Consider the following 17,751-nt stretch of genomic DNA (forward strand, 5'->3'; position numbering starts at 1 on the left):
TCGAGCTGCTGCATGTTCAGCGTCGTGCATGTTTCCTCCTTCGACATACGTTTCGTATTTGATAGTCTCATGTCTCATGGAACGTACGGTAGCAATTGAAAATGAGTGTAAATCATTATTAGCACCACCTTGTAGCGTGGCTTAGTGAAGTTTTGTTAAATTGTGATGAGACTTTTGTTGGAGAAGCCAGAACAAGTACGGGATTTGTGCAGTCAGGTGAGCAAAACTTTTGAACTCGGCGTTAAATCTGTGCAATGGTTTAATATTTGTTTGTTTACCCTTGACCAGAAATGCCTGTGGCGTCACGCATAATGATACTGACAGGAAGACTCACAGTTTAGCAGAAGTCTTTTTTAAGGTAATTTCATTTCCCCTTGTTGCATTTATTGTTAGTGAAATTGTTTATGGGATTGTATGTTGTCATTTCAGTTGTCAATTGTCATTAAATTCGGTGCACGATTGTCACTAAACATTTTAAAGCCTGAAGTTTTATTAGCATCTTGTGCCGAAACATTAAAATTTCTTTGCCTTTATTGGAAAAACAGAACATTATTTCAAATTCACAGTGGACAAATCGCACGAGCAAAATAGTACAAAATCATATTGTAAAATGAGACAAATATATATGCACGAATCTTTATAATCATGACTTTATTTGGTAGTTAAAGTGCATACAAGGACAAAGGTTACTCTGAAAGAAGGCAAGGAAGGATGGACAGGAGTTTTACAGCAACTGAAACATTTCAAACCAGCACATTTTTTCAGATGACTTGACTTCTAAAAAGAAAGACGAGCTACCGCGATACAACGCACAGTGTCATTGCATAATTGAAACAGTAAACAAACATTTCTATGCACATAGATTTCTTCACAGCAATAGACTAGTAAGTGCAGCTAAATTATTTGATTTGGATCAAAGCAGAGGAACAAATTCCTACGGTCACGACAGCAACAAGCCAAAGTCACAGAAACAGTACGCATTTTGTTGCGTGTCCTACACAAACAAGAAGAGGTATTTGATCATATGCACAGCAGTGCAGCTCAAACTGAAACAAAACCTTCCCAAATACACAAAGTCACGGGCTATTGTTCATGCCAAGTCTTCGGATTTGTCTTGACATGGATTTTTTTGGTGTGGTTTGGATGACTCTGCTGTTTGTTTGACAAATTGGCAACATGAAAAAGAACATCGCTGTCCTTCATCACCCCAATCGGTGTCCCGCAGGACATTCCCTAAGATGAGAGGGCTCATCGTGGCTTTTCCGATTATTCCAAACCACTTTCATATTCTGCAGTCCTCAAAGATAACATCGACCCACGTCCTGTTTTCCCTCAAAAAGACTTAACAATCCTATGACTTGGAATGGATTCCTCAGAATTCTTGGATCTTTGTCAATATGAACCCTGAACCATTTTATTGTCATTTTAATCATCCACACCACAAAATATCTTGTCAAATCAGTCAAAACCTAATTTAGAGGCCTGAGTATTTTTTTTTTTTTTACCTGTAAGAAAATCAGAGGTAGTTCAAAGAACATTTCAATGGCTACCCTTTTCAAATGAAATTTTGTCATGCACATGGCGAGTACAGTGAACTTCCACTGGCTGGTGAAATCGTTACCACAGAGTAAAGTGATCATTTTAAGTGCGTTGAACTATTTTTTTTTTCCCACACAATAATGAAACATTGAAGGAATAAATCACAACACCAACAGAAAGAGAAACTCCACAAATACAAAGTTGTCGATGTAAAATAAAATACTGTTGTGAATATGTTTAGGATGCCGGAACAAACGCTGTCTCTGAGTCATATAAGATCACGCAACAGGTTTAGCACCGTCACAAATCGGCTCGCTTCATCATCAACAATATGATCGCACGAATGCAGCCGTCATCATCGACATCAATTGAGGTGCAGTAGTGCAAATTCGGCTTCAGATTGCCCCCCATTTCAGAGCTGCTGCACAAGTCCCGTAAGGTGCATACAGATTTCATCTCTTTTTTTTTTCGGCAAGCACTCACCGCGATTTGCTCGCTAAAACTTAGCTTATCTGGCGAATGTGTCCAACGGTAACAAGAATACAAGCACGTAACATATGAACCAAGTGGATATGTTTCACACAACATCCCATCGATCGGGTGCTCTTAAATTTGGGTCATGGTGGACTTGGGCCGCTGTAAAATAATTTTCAACAAGTTGTTACCATTTTAAAAAGTGTGTACCGGCATACTGTAGCCAATAAAATGAACAATACAATTACTCTTGTCCATTTTAAAGCTGCGATATATTTTTTGACATATAAAACATGTATTCGTTGATTTACGTCAAAGAACAAAATGAATATTTCAGGAAGCATAATCCTTATGACAGAGGTCATCAACATGGTGCCCACAGGCAGCAGGTAGCGCCCCAAGGAACACGTGTGCAGCACATGGCTTGGCTATTGTGATTTCCGAGGAATGTTGAAGAATTGATTTAAAAATTTTGCAGTGGTTTAGAATATACAAAAGTGTCACATTTTGATATTTCATTTATTTTATTATATATATTTATTATTTATTGGTTTTATTTAAAGATATTTATCTGTATCCTACCTTGTTTAATCATTTTTGGGAATTATTACCATGAGCAGTGTCTACACCTAGATGCATGTCAGTGATAGTTTAGTGCATTATTAACGGTCATTTAAGAATTTCATAAGAGTCAGCAAGTAGATCTCTGTTTCAAAATGGTTGGTGACCCCTGTCTTGTTATGGAATTTAGAGGTACACTTGCTAGGTAGGTTCCCCGGCCATTAGTGTGTCCACCACGGAAAACGTCGTACATGGCTCATGCTATTTGTCTAATAGCACTGCTCTTAACACAGTAACAAACTTCCCCTTTTGACTGTATCTTCAAGAGTTCCGCAATCTGTACAGTAGCAGGTACACAGCGGATCGCTCCAGGCATACGTGTCCCTAAGCCTAACCCTAATACTGAGTAACTGAAAGCACGCACAAACTGAGTTTGAAAAAAAAAAAAGTTGAGAACATGATGTGTGGGTGACACACAACAGACCATTACTTATACTATTCTACTGTTGACTAATGTACATACCTCTAAGACAACCTTTTACGTTTAGGTCATACATAATACTTGAGGGTGTTAGTTTATGACTATAAAAATAATTTTGAGTGATTATTTGATGAGCACCAATCCACCTCCAACTCTGAGATCACAATCAAGGAGTGCAAACCTGTCCAGGGCTGACAGAGACGTAGACAGGTCTGAAATGTAAACACATTTGGAGTGACGGGGCCACTTTTTTGATTGTACCTCACAAATGCTTCAAAGAACTCATCCTGACACTGCAACTCTGCACCAATGAAGGGAATTGGATTTCAATTCTGCTTGTCAACCGAACAGAAAATTCAAAAGCTTCCCTAAAAGCGTAAGCCGTGACTGAGCTGAAAGCTAACCTTGCAATAACGCTAATGGACTTCTTTTTGTTGTGCTTTTTCTGTGCAAATGGAAATATCATTACAAAACCACCCAAAGGCACTTATAATCCAGAATTTCCTGGATTACTTCCTCCAGTTCAAATCTTTTTCTCACCCGGATCTAGAGATGCAGATGCATTGGAATGAGTCGCTTCAATAGCTTGACTTCAAGATATATTTGTTCCGCTTTTGTCATTTGTAATTTGCTTTGAGGTAACTTCTCAGCTCATCTCTGTATTTTAATACTTAAAATTGGATCAAGCATCCTCGTCACTGTGTTTTCATTTCTCGTAGCGCTGCAATGAGCACATCATCATGTGACCAAATATACAAGAGGGACCCAACATAACCTAATCGTGGATTTTCAGTGTTTTCTTTTTTTTTTTTTTTTTTAAACAGTAAATGATGTTCTTATCTTAAACAGTATATCTAATATAATTACAGAAATTCCATGTTTACCACACACAGGCATAACCTAAAGGGAGAATCTATGAAATTGTACGAAAATGTATTTTTTGAGGGGTCGATTATCTAATTTTAAAAAAAAACTAAAAAATCCTGGTCAAGTATGCAACACAACATATCAAACGTGTGCATGCATGTGTTTAGAATAGATGCAGAGATACACTTTAGATACTTAAACAGGACAATCAAATCCAATCTGCAAAAAAATGTTTGTGTTGTGAATGTTGCCAGTTGTGTGTGTGCGCGTGTGCGGTTATTGGGATTGGAAATCACACCTCATGACCATAAAGTCTTATTTTGAAATGTTTTGATTTCACTCACCATAACTGTCTGAAATTTGAACGTGTATAATTACTTTTCAATTTTCTTAATTACAGTAAAAAGAAAACGACAATTTAGTATTTTAAGTATACATGAAGTGAGTGAAAGAAATGTGAATGAATAATAACAGTGGTCAACAGCAAATTCTATTTAGAGATGACTTTTTGTGTTCCTAAATTCATTTTGGTCCCTGAAAAAAAATGTACTATTTTTGAAGCACATTGTGTTTTCAAGATATTCCCATTTTCTTGTTTCTACTTTGACCTACATAAGCCTGCGCAATACGGATTTTACTGTGTGGTAATTTATGGCCATGAAGTTTCAGAAAAAAACTCCAACTGTTACTGAATCTATCCCTTAATTCATAAATATCATTATGTATATTGCTATGCTACAGATAATTATTATTTTTTTAAATTATTATTATGAAAAGATCATGTGCTAGAAAAAATATTAAAATATAATTTAATGGAATAATTAATTGATTATTCATTAATTTAATAATTAAAATATAAATTTATTGCATCTCTGATTAAAACATTAAAAAAATATTTGTTGACCAGTATGATTAGAGATGCACCAATTGAATGAACAGTTATTGGTTCGATCACTATTAATCTGGAAACATTAATCAGTCAGTGCCAAACACAAACCGCCCGGGTCCACTTGATTATTATTACATCATATAAATTTTTAATTATTAATAGTGAGAAGATCTCTGAAATACTTACGACACCCATGATTAATGGCCTAAAATAACGATGGTGTTGATCTTTTCCCAGTCTCGCCTATTAGTAAATAGGATTACTAGATTGTTAAAGTAAATTTTTGACCTCTATTGTCTCTGAGAATATTTAACTTTAGTGAGAAAAAAAGGTTTTACTGACAGGCAATCACAATTGGCAAGTCAGACAATTAGTGCATCTCTAGGGAAAAAAAATGAAAAAAAATCAGCCAAATCACTTTTAACTGGCAACTGAGAGACAACATGGCAGTCGAATGACACAGTCCAATAGACAAGGGTGGGCAAATTAAGGCTTGTGGGCCACATACAACCTGATATGTTCTGGAATCTGGCCCAACAAGGATTTAAATTAACACGAGTCCTGAAATATGTGTTGTTGCATTCATTTGCATATTTGTATTGCCAGATAGAGGTTGCTTAAAACATATCTCTTTATTTTGCATTTATTTATTTAATGGAATAATTAGGTAATCAACTTATTGTATGTAATGAAATAAAAATATCACATTTCAATTTAAATTAGTCATCACAAAATATTTCCATTGTAATTCCAACTAAAAAAAGTGACTGTTGTTAACATAAACAATTTTACAAATTTTATGTCCACATTTCAACATTTTGTTTTGTTTTAATTGTTAATTGTTTTACCTCATCCATTTTATTTGTAAAGTGGCCCTTGAGCACCAACCTTTTTGCCCACTGCCGGTCTAGACCCGAATGTCTGCAATTCTTTCTTTGTCCATAGTTGCGCCGCCAATTACATTTACAGTAAACCGCTTTGGAACATTGGAAACTATGATAAATATATATGTATTTTTTTTGTTTGTATTTTGTCATGACATAAATGTATAGAATTGTTGGGTATACAGTATTTAAAAAAAAAAAAATCTCACTGAAATTGTAAAAACGCAGATTTTTTTTTTCAGTTTGAGCAGGTTCAAGGTGTTCCCCTTTTTTTTTAAATTTTATTTATTTATTTATTTTTTACTGAGTGCTCTTACAGTGAAGCGATGAGAAAGTGCTATCAGTGTGACGTGCTGGTGGTTTCTCAGCTGGGCTGCTGGCTGAGAGCAGGCCAGGCCAGGGTTACATTCAGCTGCTGGTTGTGTTGGATCAAGGATGTGTGCTGATAGTGAAGGACCAGCTCTCTGAGTGACGAGTACAGGTTGTAGGGCTCAGCAAAGCCGTAGCCTGTGGACGTCCTGTTGATCACACAGTGCTTCACATGCCCGTCCACACTGTGCAGGAGGACACCTGTCACTTTCTGGAACTTCATTGTTTCTAAATAATGTTGCGCAATGAAGTCGATGTGAAGGTACTTACACAACAGAGCAGGCAAAGGCTCCTTTTTGACTTTGGCTATCTCTGATGAGGAAGGTGCCATCTCGTTTGCCTTCCAGAAGCTCCTCCGCCTGTTTCCGAGTCATACCTCCAACATACCAAGTCCTCTCCTCGTGGTGCGTATCGTCTGCAAGCGTGTACGGGCTAACAAAAAAGTACAAGAGTCAGTTTTGCTGTAGAAAACATTGTAAAGCAAACAACACTTGTTCTCGTTTGCCAATCTCGCTGAGTGTTATTTGACCTGGCCGATGTCACTATTGTCATCCCGATTGTAGTTTTACCCCATTGTCACCGTGACAATTTGCAAGAGTTTCATGTATTTATTTTTTGAAGGCATAAATTCTTGATAAATGATCGACACTTACTCTTCTTCATTCCGTACACCAAGCCAGTCGTCAATCTGGCTTTGCCTGGTTCCTTGCTGAGAGAGCCAACTGGAACGGAAAAGCAAAGTTACTCTTGCTATCTTCGATTGCTCTAAGCGAATCCGCAGTTTCTCGCCTAAGCTTTACTTTCCTAACAATTACAGACGGTCCTTTAAATAATATGACTGGCTACAACGACATGCGGACATCTTAATGAAGCCGAAACAGCAGCTCCGAAACAAAGAAAGTGAAACCTACAACAAGTATTGATCTCTGATCCTCCTGAGATGCACAAGGTCTGGCTTCAAGTGGTTTATTTTTCTGTCGACCTCCGTGTGGGCCAGAACCTTTGTCCTTAATTCCTCCTCCAATTTAATTTTGCTGTTATGTATTTCCTCCACTCTCGACTGCAGCTCATCAGGGTTGTTCTGAATCCTGGAAGCAGGCAGGAGAAAAGCAAGTCAGCAACTTGATGAAGATGATACTTAATTATTTGTCATCCCTGCTGTGGGAATGACCAATTTTGAATATTTTGTTGCTTGAAGGGGAAGTCGACCCCAAAATATTATTTGCAATAAAATGTGCTATGTGCCTTCACCAGTCTAAACATGGCATTCTGATTAATATTGCGTTTGTAGAAAAGCAAAATCCCCGCGTTTTTTTAAGGGCCGGGCATTTTATCACTTTTGTCGACTAAAAACGACATCACGTTTGCTCAGGGCTCAGGAACGACCAATTGTAGCTCATCTGTTTTCTAAAGCTGAGCCGTGATTGCTCGTTAGCCTTGCCTTGAGCAACTGTGTCATTTTCAGTCGACAGAAGTGACAAAATGGCCGCCCCCTAAAATGTCATAAAACTGGATTTTACTGTTTAACTCATATTCCACAAATGCAATATTAATCAGAATGCCGTGTTTAGATTCGTGGGTCTGCATAGGACATATTCTTGTAAAGAACATTTTGGGCTTGACTTACCCTTTAAAAATTTACAGCGTGGTAAAACCTAAAAATGACAGCCCACCAAAAAATATTTTTCTAAAATGTGAGCAAATGACACTGAAATATTCCAAGACCATGTATTCTGTGTCAACACATTAATCGTTGACCTTTGTTACTGGTAGACTGCAAACGACTGAAAATGGATTCATTAATAATCGAATAATAACAACTATAAGCATTTGGCTCCCTACTTGTCAGTCTCCGTGTTGTTGTCTAATTTGAGGAACATGTCGATGTATTCCTTGCTGTAGCGTTCCTGCGTTTCACACTCCTCCTCGAAAATCCGAATGATTTCGCTGAATGCCTCAATGGCCATCCTTTTTGTCTGCAGTTCCTACAGCGGTGACCGCAAACAACAACAACCAATTAGCTTCTTTCAACTTGTGCGTTTACAAAGAAATCCGACGGTACCTGTGATGTTTGGTTCAGCTCCTTATGGAGACGGTCATACTCTTTGCTCTTCTCTTCGTATTGGTCCTGAAATACCTTGAGACGTTCTCCAACGGCATTAATGTCGAGCTCCATCATCACAGCCTGCTGCACAGATGAGAGTACAAATGCTATTGATTTAAAAAAATAAATAAATAAACAATATTCAATAAAAAAACAATATTCTTGAAGGTTAAGGACTGCTCATTACTGAATATATTTTCCACATCTTTTATTTATTCTGCCTGCGTGAGTATAATAAAAAAAAAATTATAATAATAACACATAAATGATACGACAGACTCACCTGCATATATTTAGAGATGGGAAACAAAAGCCGTGTGTCCAGTTTGGAATTGTACTGGGCCAGTGACTTATTCTGGTAATACTGAATCAGGTCCACAACAGAAGGGAAGGTCAACGGCTCGGAGAAGCCGTACCTCCCTCCAAGATGGAAGATCTTTATCAGTCTATTGGAGCCGTTTTTCCTGCAAGATTCAAGTTAAAGTCATTGAAAAAGTTGTAAAAGCATTGTGAAACTCTAAAACAAAGTCTCGCTTATAGTAACGGTAGGTGCTGAAATTGCTACCTAACTAATTGCAGGTGGGAAATACAAAGAAGTTTCCTCCATTTGTTGAGGAATTCAATTGGTGATTTTCACCCAAAATAACGAAGTAATGTGAATAGAAATAATGTAAAATCCGTAAGCCCCAGATAGATACTTTTTTTTTTTTTTAATGAAAGCAAGGCTTCTAATTAAATGTTTCTGCAACACAATGGACGACAATTCTTTACCTCAGCGTTAGTGTATATTCTCCTTTGACCTTGCTGGAAGCGTCACGGACCAAGAATGTGCCATCGGGTGTGTTTCTCATCATTCCGTTCACTTCATCTCTGGTCAACAGCACAAAATGGAATATTTCATTAGCATATTTTACGAACAAATCCTCATTTCTGGGGCTTGTGTATTAAGACCCATCCATCTATCCATCATTATGCTGTTTTCTATCAAGAGAGAAGAGCCCGTGCACCTTGAGATGTTGCCCCAGTACCACTCTGCATCAGCCAACTGCTTTTGCTCATAGCAGGACTCACATGCTGCCATTGTTTTGCCGATGATATTTGGTTGGATCTCTGCCCACAAAAAGAGAAATATTTAACAATGTAATTAAAATATTTCTGTTAAATACATTTCCTCATGCAATTAGTGCATTCCTACGGAGCCCCTTAGGGGACATGGAAGAGAAAAAAAAATAATTTGCGTTCCCTCGCAAAATCTTTGCGTTCCCTCGCAAACTTTGCGAGGGAACGCAAAGTTGTTGTTTTTTCGAGTGAATGTTTATTTATTTATTTTTTTTAATGCGCGTTTATGTACTTCCGGGTCAGTTTGACTACCCTTGCCTCGAATGCGCTGCTGTTCAAGAGACGACAGTACGTTGGAGGCGGCACTAATCATGGAGGAGGGCTTGGAACTGTCTTTCACTTCTTTGAAAACCGTGCTTAATATCCAGAACTGATTTTATTTCTTTGTATTTCAAGACAATTTCAAAGTAAAATTCAATTAAACTCGCCCACGGGTGAACACACTCCATCTTTGCTGCGTTTGTTTACACGGAAGATGAGCCGTAAGTACATAAACGCGCATTAAAAAAAAAAAAACATTCACTCGAAAAAAAAAAAAACAACTTTGCATTCCCTCGCAATCTTTGCAAGGGAACGCAAAGATTTTGCGAGGGAACGCAAAGTTTTTTTTTTTCTCTTCCGTGTCACCTAAGGGGCTCCGTACATTCCAGTGTCTGGTTGCTTTAGAAAAAATTATATGACTTCAATGATGAAAGATAAGTTGCGAGATACAGAAAAGAAGGAGAATAAATCTAGTGGTAGTAACTAAAACCTCAGTTTCAAAAAGGTAGAAGATCCATTTTGTATTTAAAAATTAAGCTGCATATCGACACGACAGAGATTCCCTTTGACAAAGCAAGTTGAAAAGCGTACCGTCTTCCTTGGGGACGTTTCCAGAGTCTTGAAACACATCATTATCCGCATCCGCAAGGGTGGAAAGGTCCTGCAGAAAGGCTGTCGGTGACGGTGCCTCGCTGTCATTTCTGTTCATCCTCGGCTCCGAGAACACTGCAACATCAAATGTAGAAAGGTCCCGTGTTAGCCATGCCGCTCACCCAGACCAGTGTGGACCATGTCTGTGTTGTTGTCCTTCTGATAACGACTCCAGTAAGAGATCGGCTTACGTTGCTTAGTACTACATCATGGCGGAGACACTGCCCGGACTCGTCTACTGACAGGTGACACTGTCTGACTTCCTAGAATACCACCAGTGGCACTCCTCAATGCTCAGGCTCGGGCCGCAATCCACGTTGCTTAGAGCTCAACCTCGCCTTGCCTCGCCTCGTTTCGCCTCGCCTCACAAACAACAGCTGTCTGCATAAAGATTTCGTGTCGCACGGAGACTCGAGCCGCTGCTGTGTGTTTATTGTCTGTTTTTTCAACACGCCGTCTTTCTGTATTACATCCATTTGAGAAATAATTTAATTCCCCAGTATTTGCCATTGCATGGGTGACCTTTATGTGTGTGCAGAGGCCACCACATGGTATTAGCAGTTGAGGAAAGTTTACACCTTTGACACTTGATGATGGTATGCAAAGTGATTCGTTAAATCACTGTATATAGCCGGAGCGGTAGTGTCGAAGGAATAACATAAGTGTTCTGTTATTATTAGAAAGGCCCTAACTCACTAATCCGTGCCCGTAATAAAGAAACATAAATATTTTACCTGGGTCATAAATCGTCTGATCCATCTGGCGGATAAATGTTAAATCTATTTGAATGCCATCACTGGGCAGTTCAATTCAAATCATTGCAGCTGTTAAAAATCTCCTACGCGATGATTTATCACAGAACAGCAATTTGTTCTACTTTTTTTTTTTTCAAGACGGTATGTGTCGTTTGTGTCAGCAGTTAAGTGAAAGCAAAAACAGAGCAAAGTTTATATACTGTATGCACCTGCGCAGTTTAATGAGATTCAAAGCAAGAGCTGAATAAAAGTTCTGCTTTTACAGATTCACAAATATTTATTTCATTCAAACTAGCAGAGATATGATAATGTAACACCATGGTTGGTATTGTGTTTGTATTTATTTATTTATTTATTAATTTTAGCGCTGTATAACATACGGGACATTACACGAGTGCCGTTACAATCATTTTTGAGTCCAAATACACCACTGGAAACAACATTTGTGAGTAGGCAAAAGTCAGTCCACATGATTATAATTTTATTACATTGTTTGGGGCCATTTGTTTTCGAAAACGCCGTATCAATCATCTGCTGTCAGTTTCCACTGCTTAGCTGTTGGAAGACAATTCATTTGGCACAGCCGGCAAGCTTATTTGATCTTAAACCACCTCATTTTCCTTTTTAATTATGCAACAATAGTCCCCATTCAATGGACGTCTCTTTCCTGCCTTTTTACTGACTTGCTGCCCTTCATGGAAGGTTTGTGTGACGTTTACCATCCAAAAACTTAATGCCCGTGTCCTTTGTGTTGAAAGTCATTGGCACAGTTGCGCTGACGTTGCCACACGTGTAATTATCTCACGGCACGAAAGCCTCAACAACTGTGTAAATAATCGTAATCTTTTTTTTTTTTGTCACGGCAGCAGCGCAGCTAACTGTGTGAATGTCTATTTCGGTAGTATGTGACGATAGTCGTCAGAGCTCAACCAGTTTGTCTTGAAGTTCTCGGTGTTGTCAACACTGTGTCTAGAAGCGTTCAGTGGAAATGACATATATTTTTTTTTATTCCTGCTGTTAAATTTGCAAAATGTCTTCAACATAAATGATGCGTAACAAATTTGAAGAATCCGTATTAAATGCTTGAAAATCATCTTAAAAAGAAAAGCTGCTATTCCACACGCTGCGTTCTGCTTCCATTGGCAGGCGCAAGTATAATCTTGGCACAAATACTCGTTGCCAAGCTAGGCAGAAAAGAAGACGGCCAAACAGCAGCACGAACGGGACGGTTTCAGTTTTCCGATAGCCGGGCTCGCCATCGGCTCGTTAATATGTGGGTGGGACGAGGGCTGACACTCCGCACAAGACAGATCCGCCTCTGTCATGAGTCAATTACACCACGGCAAGAAATATGCAAATTCTTGAGCTGTGCCGCAGACATATCGTTAAGATAGCTTGTAATGTTTTACATAAAAAAAAAAAAAAAAATATGCATGTCTCCTCATTTGTGTGAGTAACATTTCAAAAAAATCGCATTTGAAATGAAGGGGCCATATTTGTGGGAATATTTTGTCGTCCATTCTGTTTGGGTGTAATCATTTATCTGGATTCTATAGCCTAAATATATTTGTAAATTCTATTTGTGCTCCCTCGCCGATCTTTTATTCAACACATGCTAACACGTTTTAGCCAGATTGTTCGTTCTCAGAGACATCTGAGAACTTGTCCTCAGAAACCACAAAATATTTCACAGGTGATCTGATGAAGCATCTGTCTTTCATCGTCTGTCATTTAACCCGAAAAGAAAGGAAACATTGTAAAAAGAAACGTTCCCTTCCTATGGATGAGTAACAATTTTCTGGCAGTATTAGGAACTGATGCATGCTCACTGAATTCAAAACGTCATCACGTCAAAACCTAAATTCTGAACGATCAGTTTCCAAATGGTAAAGAATCCGAACTGTGATTTTACTGAGTTTCATTTTGTCCAGCTGTTTTACATGAAGAGGGCATTGGATCTTTCTTGTGTGTCACGTCTTAAAGTGCTTTGCTACGTCTTAACGAAATACTTGGCCCAAGCAGCGACTGTTCCTTCAGGTATTGCCGAGTCAAATACTTTTCTCAATTTGTACAAAAACATCCTTTGAAATTGATCATCGTGCATGAATTTAGAATATCACGCAAGAACGCAGCGTGTCTCAAGAATCCTCATTTTAGCAAGTATCAAAAGAACTTTTGTGATTCTTACCCATGCTAGACTCAATTGTGTTCAACCTTAAAGATGGCTCAACTGTGTTTTTTTTTGTTTTTTTTTAACTCTGCATTTTAATTCCTTCGTATTAGCTCTAACACACATGGCTTGTCTTAATCAGGTCGGATTAATCAATCATCTGTTTGTCAAACCGCACTTTCTAAGCATATTGTTTTCGGACACGACATGTTCGTCTTTACCTTGATCTGCTGTTGCCTGATAAGAGCATGAAGCTGAACATATCCCGGTCTCCTGTTGTGATTGGCTGGATGGCGATGACGTTATGGGAGGACATGCAGAATTGGGTCCAGGCTCATCCGCCGTTTGGTTGGTCTTCTCGTCCACTAGTTTGAGTGATGCGATTGGTGACGTCAGAAAATCTGCAGCCTGGAACTCGTCCGCTGTCCTGAGCCGCAAACCCGCATCTGCCATTTTCCCCCGGCAAAGACGGCGGCCGTTTAATTGAGGTGGTATAGCAGCACGATGCTGGGGTCCCTCAGTGCTGTCGATCACATTGCTATCAGCTTCCAGTGACACTCGTGGCCAATGATCGAGAGGGAGACGATGCTGATTTCATGGATGCCATTTGTTCAGGAGGTAGTGCTCATTCCTCTGCCGAAATCCCTCGTTGAACCACATCCTTGAGCAGAGTGACATTGTCAGTAGATCTTGTTCCATGGACTGCTGTTTGCATTTAAAGTCATTATCGTCGGTTTATGCCTGCTTGGCGCAATGATTGGCTCATTTAGTTCCTGATATCAGTTGCGAGCCTGCTTGAAAGTGACCGATAAACAGCCTGAAAACAGGAAAAGAACACAGTCAGCATCATGTAAACTGGATTTTTATTCAATCGGAAAGCAATCCTCTGTAGATTTGTATTTAACTGTCCGTCTAGCTCTATAATAATAGCTCCCCTTTCTCTCTTAAGATTTAAAACATTATATCCTGGAGTCTAATCAAATCATCGGAAATGCCTTTCGAGAGGAAATGCACATTGACATTTTCTATTGTTTATTTTTGTAACAGTTGTTTCTTTATTCATTCGCCAACATTTTTTTTCTGTGTGTCTTTTATTTATTTATATAATAATAGTATATTTCCATGAATGTGGATTCATCTGTCTGACGCACACATCCAGTCTTGCGCAAAATAATGCAATATAAAATGTTTGCATTTTCTATCGCGGCCACATCAGAATAAGCAAATATGAAATCAAAGATTGAATCCTTTTTTTAAATCCCCTGCACAGCCTTTAAAGTCGAATACTAGCATTTATTTTTTTCTCTCTCTATAGATAGACGATAAAATTCAGGGGAATGCCACACAATCCTTTCCCAAGCTTCTGGAATTAGTCAGCAATTTCTGATGCTCTAATGGGCATCAAACACATCCTGTACGATGTGTTGAGTTTTCTTATCGCTACAATACACGGCAAACTAGAACTACAATTGTGTTTAGGGTTTTTTTTTCATGGTAATGCTAAATCAATTATGGTCACGATATCTTAATCGGATTAAACATGGGAAAAAAAAACATCTGATTTGATTTCCAACCGAAAAAAAATAAATGGAAAATAAAACAAACCCAAAACATTTATCCAGGTCAGTGATGGACTTACAGATTCTGCATTCACATCAATGTCGTGACTGATTTTCGTATTTAATTTATTTTTCCTTGCACTTTATATCAAATATATGACACATACTTGTGATGTTTTCTGGTTTCTTAAAAGAAGCATAATGGTTGAATCTAAAATTACAGACCGACGCAGATATTACATACGTTGAAAATTGTTCGAGAAATATTTCAAGTGAAATGCGGACATGACGCAGTTTTAAAACGTAATTTCTTGGTCATAAAGAGATTAATTTGAGGCATGGGTCCCAAAGCAACTTCCAGATCACCTTGTATTTTTTTATTTATTTTTTTTTTTTTGGGGATCAACTAACTGCGCATTCCAATTTCTGATAGCAACTATCAAGTAAAAGATTGGCGATGCTATTAGGATGGATTTCGATGATGACAACTTAATGGAAGCGATCTTCTTTGCTCGGTTCACACGTTATTGATCAATTAGGAAATCCAAAGAAAAGATCGACGAAAATTGCAATAATTTCAAAAAGTGAGGTTAAAATGCGAACAAAATACTTCTTTGAGATGTTTATAAAGACTCTAGTAGCTGAGTAGCTAATATCCACCGCATAAAAACGAAGGATCGAATCGTTTCTGCAGATGGGACGGTTGACATTCGCCATATTTGCATGAAGCCTTCATAGTCCTCGTTGCCCCGCTTGAACGCTGTGACGGCTAAACGTACATCGAAGTTTTGCAATGGCAAGTTTTTTTGGGGGTAATATCCAATCTGCCTTAAAAATGAAGCTATCGTTGGGGAATGCCAGCAGTCAGGGGGTACGCACTCACCTGTTCCAGAACTGCAGAGACCGGCCATCAGAGGAAGCAAACGTTTCGTCGACATCCATGAAGCGGCGAAGAGACGTGGCTGGACGCACACGTGGCTCAGATCAAACCAACCACCGGCTTCGGTCCTCACGCCATCTTATGTCCTTGCGCTCCTCCTATCCTCCTATCCTGTACCGCCTCTTCTCCTGTTTCCTCCATCTTTGAACAGCCTCTCCTCCTCCTGGTGTTTGTATATCCCGTCTGAAAAAAAAAAAAAAAACACAACTTCCTCCCGCGATGTCATTCCTCCTGGGTATGTCTTTTTTTTCCGGTGAGACACTTTCTGTCCTCATTATGCTGAAGCTTTTTCCACCACGACTTTGCTCATTTTTGTTTATTCTTTGAAAAGCTTGAAATGAAAGAAAACTCAACTTTTCTGGGATGGGAGGAAAAAAATCTGACATTTCAGATTATATCAGAAATGTTGCCTCCCCCCCCCACCCCCCTAAAAAGGTTTTAAAAGAACTCTAAAAATGTTGCAAGTAGGAGAAAGGTAAGGCTAGACGCAGCAGTGCTGCGCTCTTCTCACTGGAACTCTTTTTCACAGTTGACGAGCATAGTGTGCCAGCTCAGTGGGGGTCAGAAGCATGAGAATGAGTCGGTGGGAGAAAGGAGGCTCTAAAATAAATAAATAAAAGGAGGATGCCACTGTTGCTATACAGAGCGAGGTGCTTAGTGGGCTCCTGAAATTCTATTGGCCGGCTTGTTGCCATGTGCTTAGGAATCAGCAGAGATGCTGCTAACAAATCAAGGAAATGTTCTAATATTAGACTGTATGTATCTAGGCGGTGGGAGCCCCTGACCTCTCTACTCTGCCAGCATTACGTTCCACTTCACAGATCAACATAATGAAAGAAGTGGTGTGGAAGGAAGCGGTTAAAAAAAATGTTAGGTCATCGTAGACAAAACAGGAGACGCAGCCCCCACATTTCTTTTCCTCTCGGTCATGTCCCAGCCGGCACATCTCGTGTCGAGCGGATTGTGTTGCCGCTGTTGCTGTTTGTTTTGAATTGTGCTATTAACTATTTGCAGAAGCTTATTTTGGTAAAAGCTACTTCCAATATAATGTGCTGTTATTAATTATGATGTTTGCATGGAGTGGTGGTGGTTTATTTTCATATAAAGCTCTCGCTGTTTCTAGGCAGATGTGGGGGCTTTTTAACCAGGTCTCCCTGCAGAAGACAAAATGTAGCCAACCCGTCAAGTCAAATTGCATTTCACAATATCATAAAAAAACATTATTTTTGCAGGACCAGCCAATTCTGCGGCCAATCTTTCTGCATAATGATACATTTAGTATTGGAGTTACTTGAATCTGTAAACCACAAATGAATTGTCTTTGCGTTTAGAAGATAATCGGATAGCAATCATGTAAAAAGTCAGAATGAACAAGGATGAAGAAAATGAAGGATAGAAGTGTTCATTTACGCTTTATTAAAAATGTTCACATTCCAATTAAGTTAAAAAAAAATTCCTTAGGAGAGAGAGCAAGTGCAATTTACTGACGTCAAATCAACGGTGTCAGCTGAATTGCCTGATGACAACACCAAAAGGAGGGGGGGGGGGGGCAATCATTTTTTCATAGTGAGGCTGAGGAACCCCTTTCTGGCCTTGGGATCCTCTTCAAATGCTCCCAACATAACACTTGTCACAGTACTGGCGTTGTTCTTTTGTACACCTCTCATCAGCATGCACATGTGACTGAAATGAACAAAGAACATTGTTCACTTGACCTTAACATTCTGCATTCTCAATGCATACATTTGCAATCGGAAAATAATCTTCTACCCGCACAGCCTCGATGACCACTGCCACTCCCACAGGCTCCAATGCCTCTTGGATGGCCGAAGCGATCTGTTTGGTTAGACGCTCCTGAACTGCAGCGTAAACAACGTTTAAGATGTCAAATTGCAGAACCAACAGGAATTGAAAATAATACGATTGTGGCTCACCTTGAAGTCTCCTGCTGTAGATTTCAGTTATCCTGAAGTCGCAGAGTGTAAAAATAAATTCAGTTTGTGAAACACCTTCTTATTGCAGGCTTTACAATCATTGAGTAGATTAGAATTTTATGTCTTCTCCTGACACTAGCCATCGATCAGCGCACCTGATTTTTAACATATTTTTAAATATGTTCTCTGGTCAT

At 39.0% G+C, this 17,751-nt stretch overlaps 2 protein-coding genes and 1 long non-coding RNA gene across 4 annotated transcripts in view; 1 reads left to right on the top strand and 2 right to left on the bottom strand.

The window, feature by feature from the left end:
- Window positions 1–17,751, top strand: part of LOC148324265 (uncharacterized) — a 24,640-nt gene continuing 6,889 nt past the window's right edge. Inside the window, exons 1-2 of the long non-coding RNA XR_015846305.1 lie at window positions 1–216; window positions 289–358. This is a non-coding gene — a long non-coding RNA (uncharacterized LOC148324265). The remainder of the gene's footprint in view (window positions 217–288; window positions 359–17,751) is intronic.
- On the bottom strand, window positions 637–16,156 carry LOC148324266 (phosphatidylinositol 3-kinase regulatory subunit gamma-like). 2 transcript variants are annotated; one of them, XM_088313063.1, is made up of 12 exons: window positions 15,567–16,156; window positions 13,346–13,941; window positions 10,140–10,274; window positions 9,176–9,278; window positions 8,940–9,038; window positions 8,452–8,632; window positions 8,127–8,249; window positions 7,907–8,049; window positions 6,976–7,152; window positions 6,718–6,786; window positions 6,335–6,496; window positions 637–6,249 (listed from the first exon to the last, which is right to left on the bottom strand). In XM_088313063.1, exons 2-12 carry the CDS (start codon window positions 13,575–13,577, stop codon window positions 6,060–6,062), a joined length of 1,614 nt encoding a protein of 537 aa, XP_088169189.1. In that variant the 5' UTR covers window positions 13,578–13,941; window positions 15,567–16,156; the 3' UTR covers window positions 637–6,059. The 2 variants fall into 2 exon arrangements, with proteins under 2 accessions (XP_088169189.1, XP_088169188.1); XM_088313062.1 differs by having other exon boundaries at window positions 8,127–8,252; window positions 15,567–16,154.
- The window catches only part of LOC148324267 (GTP cyclohydrolase 1-like), a 2,534-nt gene continuing 1,959 nt past the window's right edge, over window positions 17,177–17,751 (bottom strand). Inside the window, exons 5-7 of the mRNA XM_088313421.1 lie at window positions 17,558–17,589; window positions 17,398–17,482; window positions 17,177–17,306 (exon numbers count right to left, since the gene is read on the bottom strand). Of these exons, the coding sequence (XP_088169547.1) occupies window positions 17,177–17,306; window positions 17,398–17,482; window positions 17,558–17,589 (247 nt within the window). The remainder of the gene's footprint in view (window positions 17,307–17,397; window positions 17,483–17,557; window positions 17,590–17,751) is intronic.

The sequence above is a fragment of the Idiotropiscis lumnitzeri genome, chromosome 13, assembly GCF_059441095.1.
Source record: "Idiotropiscis lumnitzeri isolate Australia: NSW breed Sydney's pygmy pipehorse chromosome 13, RoL_Ilum_1.0, whole genome shotgun sequence".
Taxonomy (NCBI): Eukaryota; Metazoa; Chordata; class Actinopteri; order Syngnathiformes; family Syngnathidae; genus Idiotropiscis; species Idiotropiscis lumnitzeri.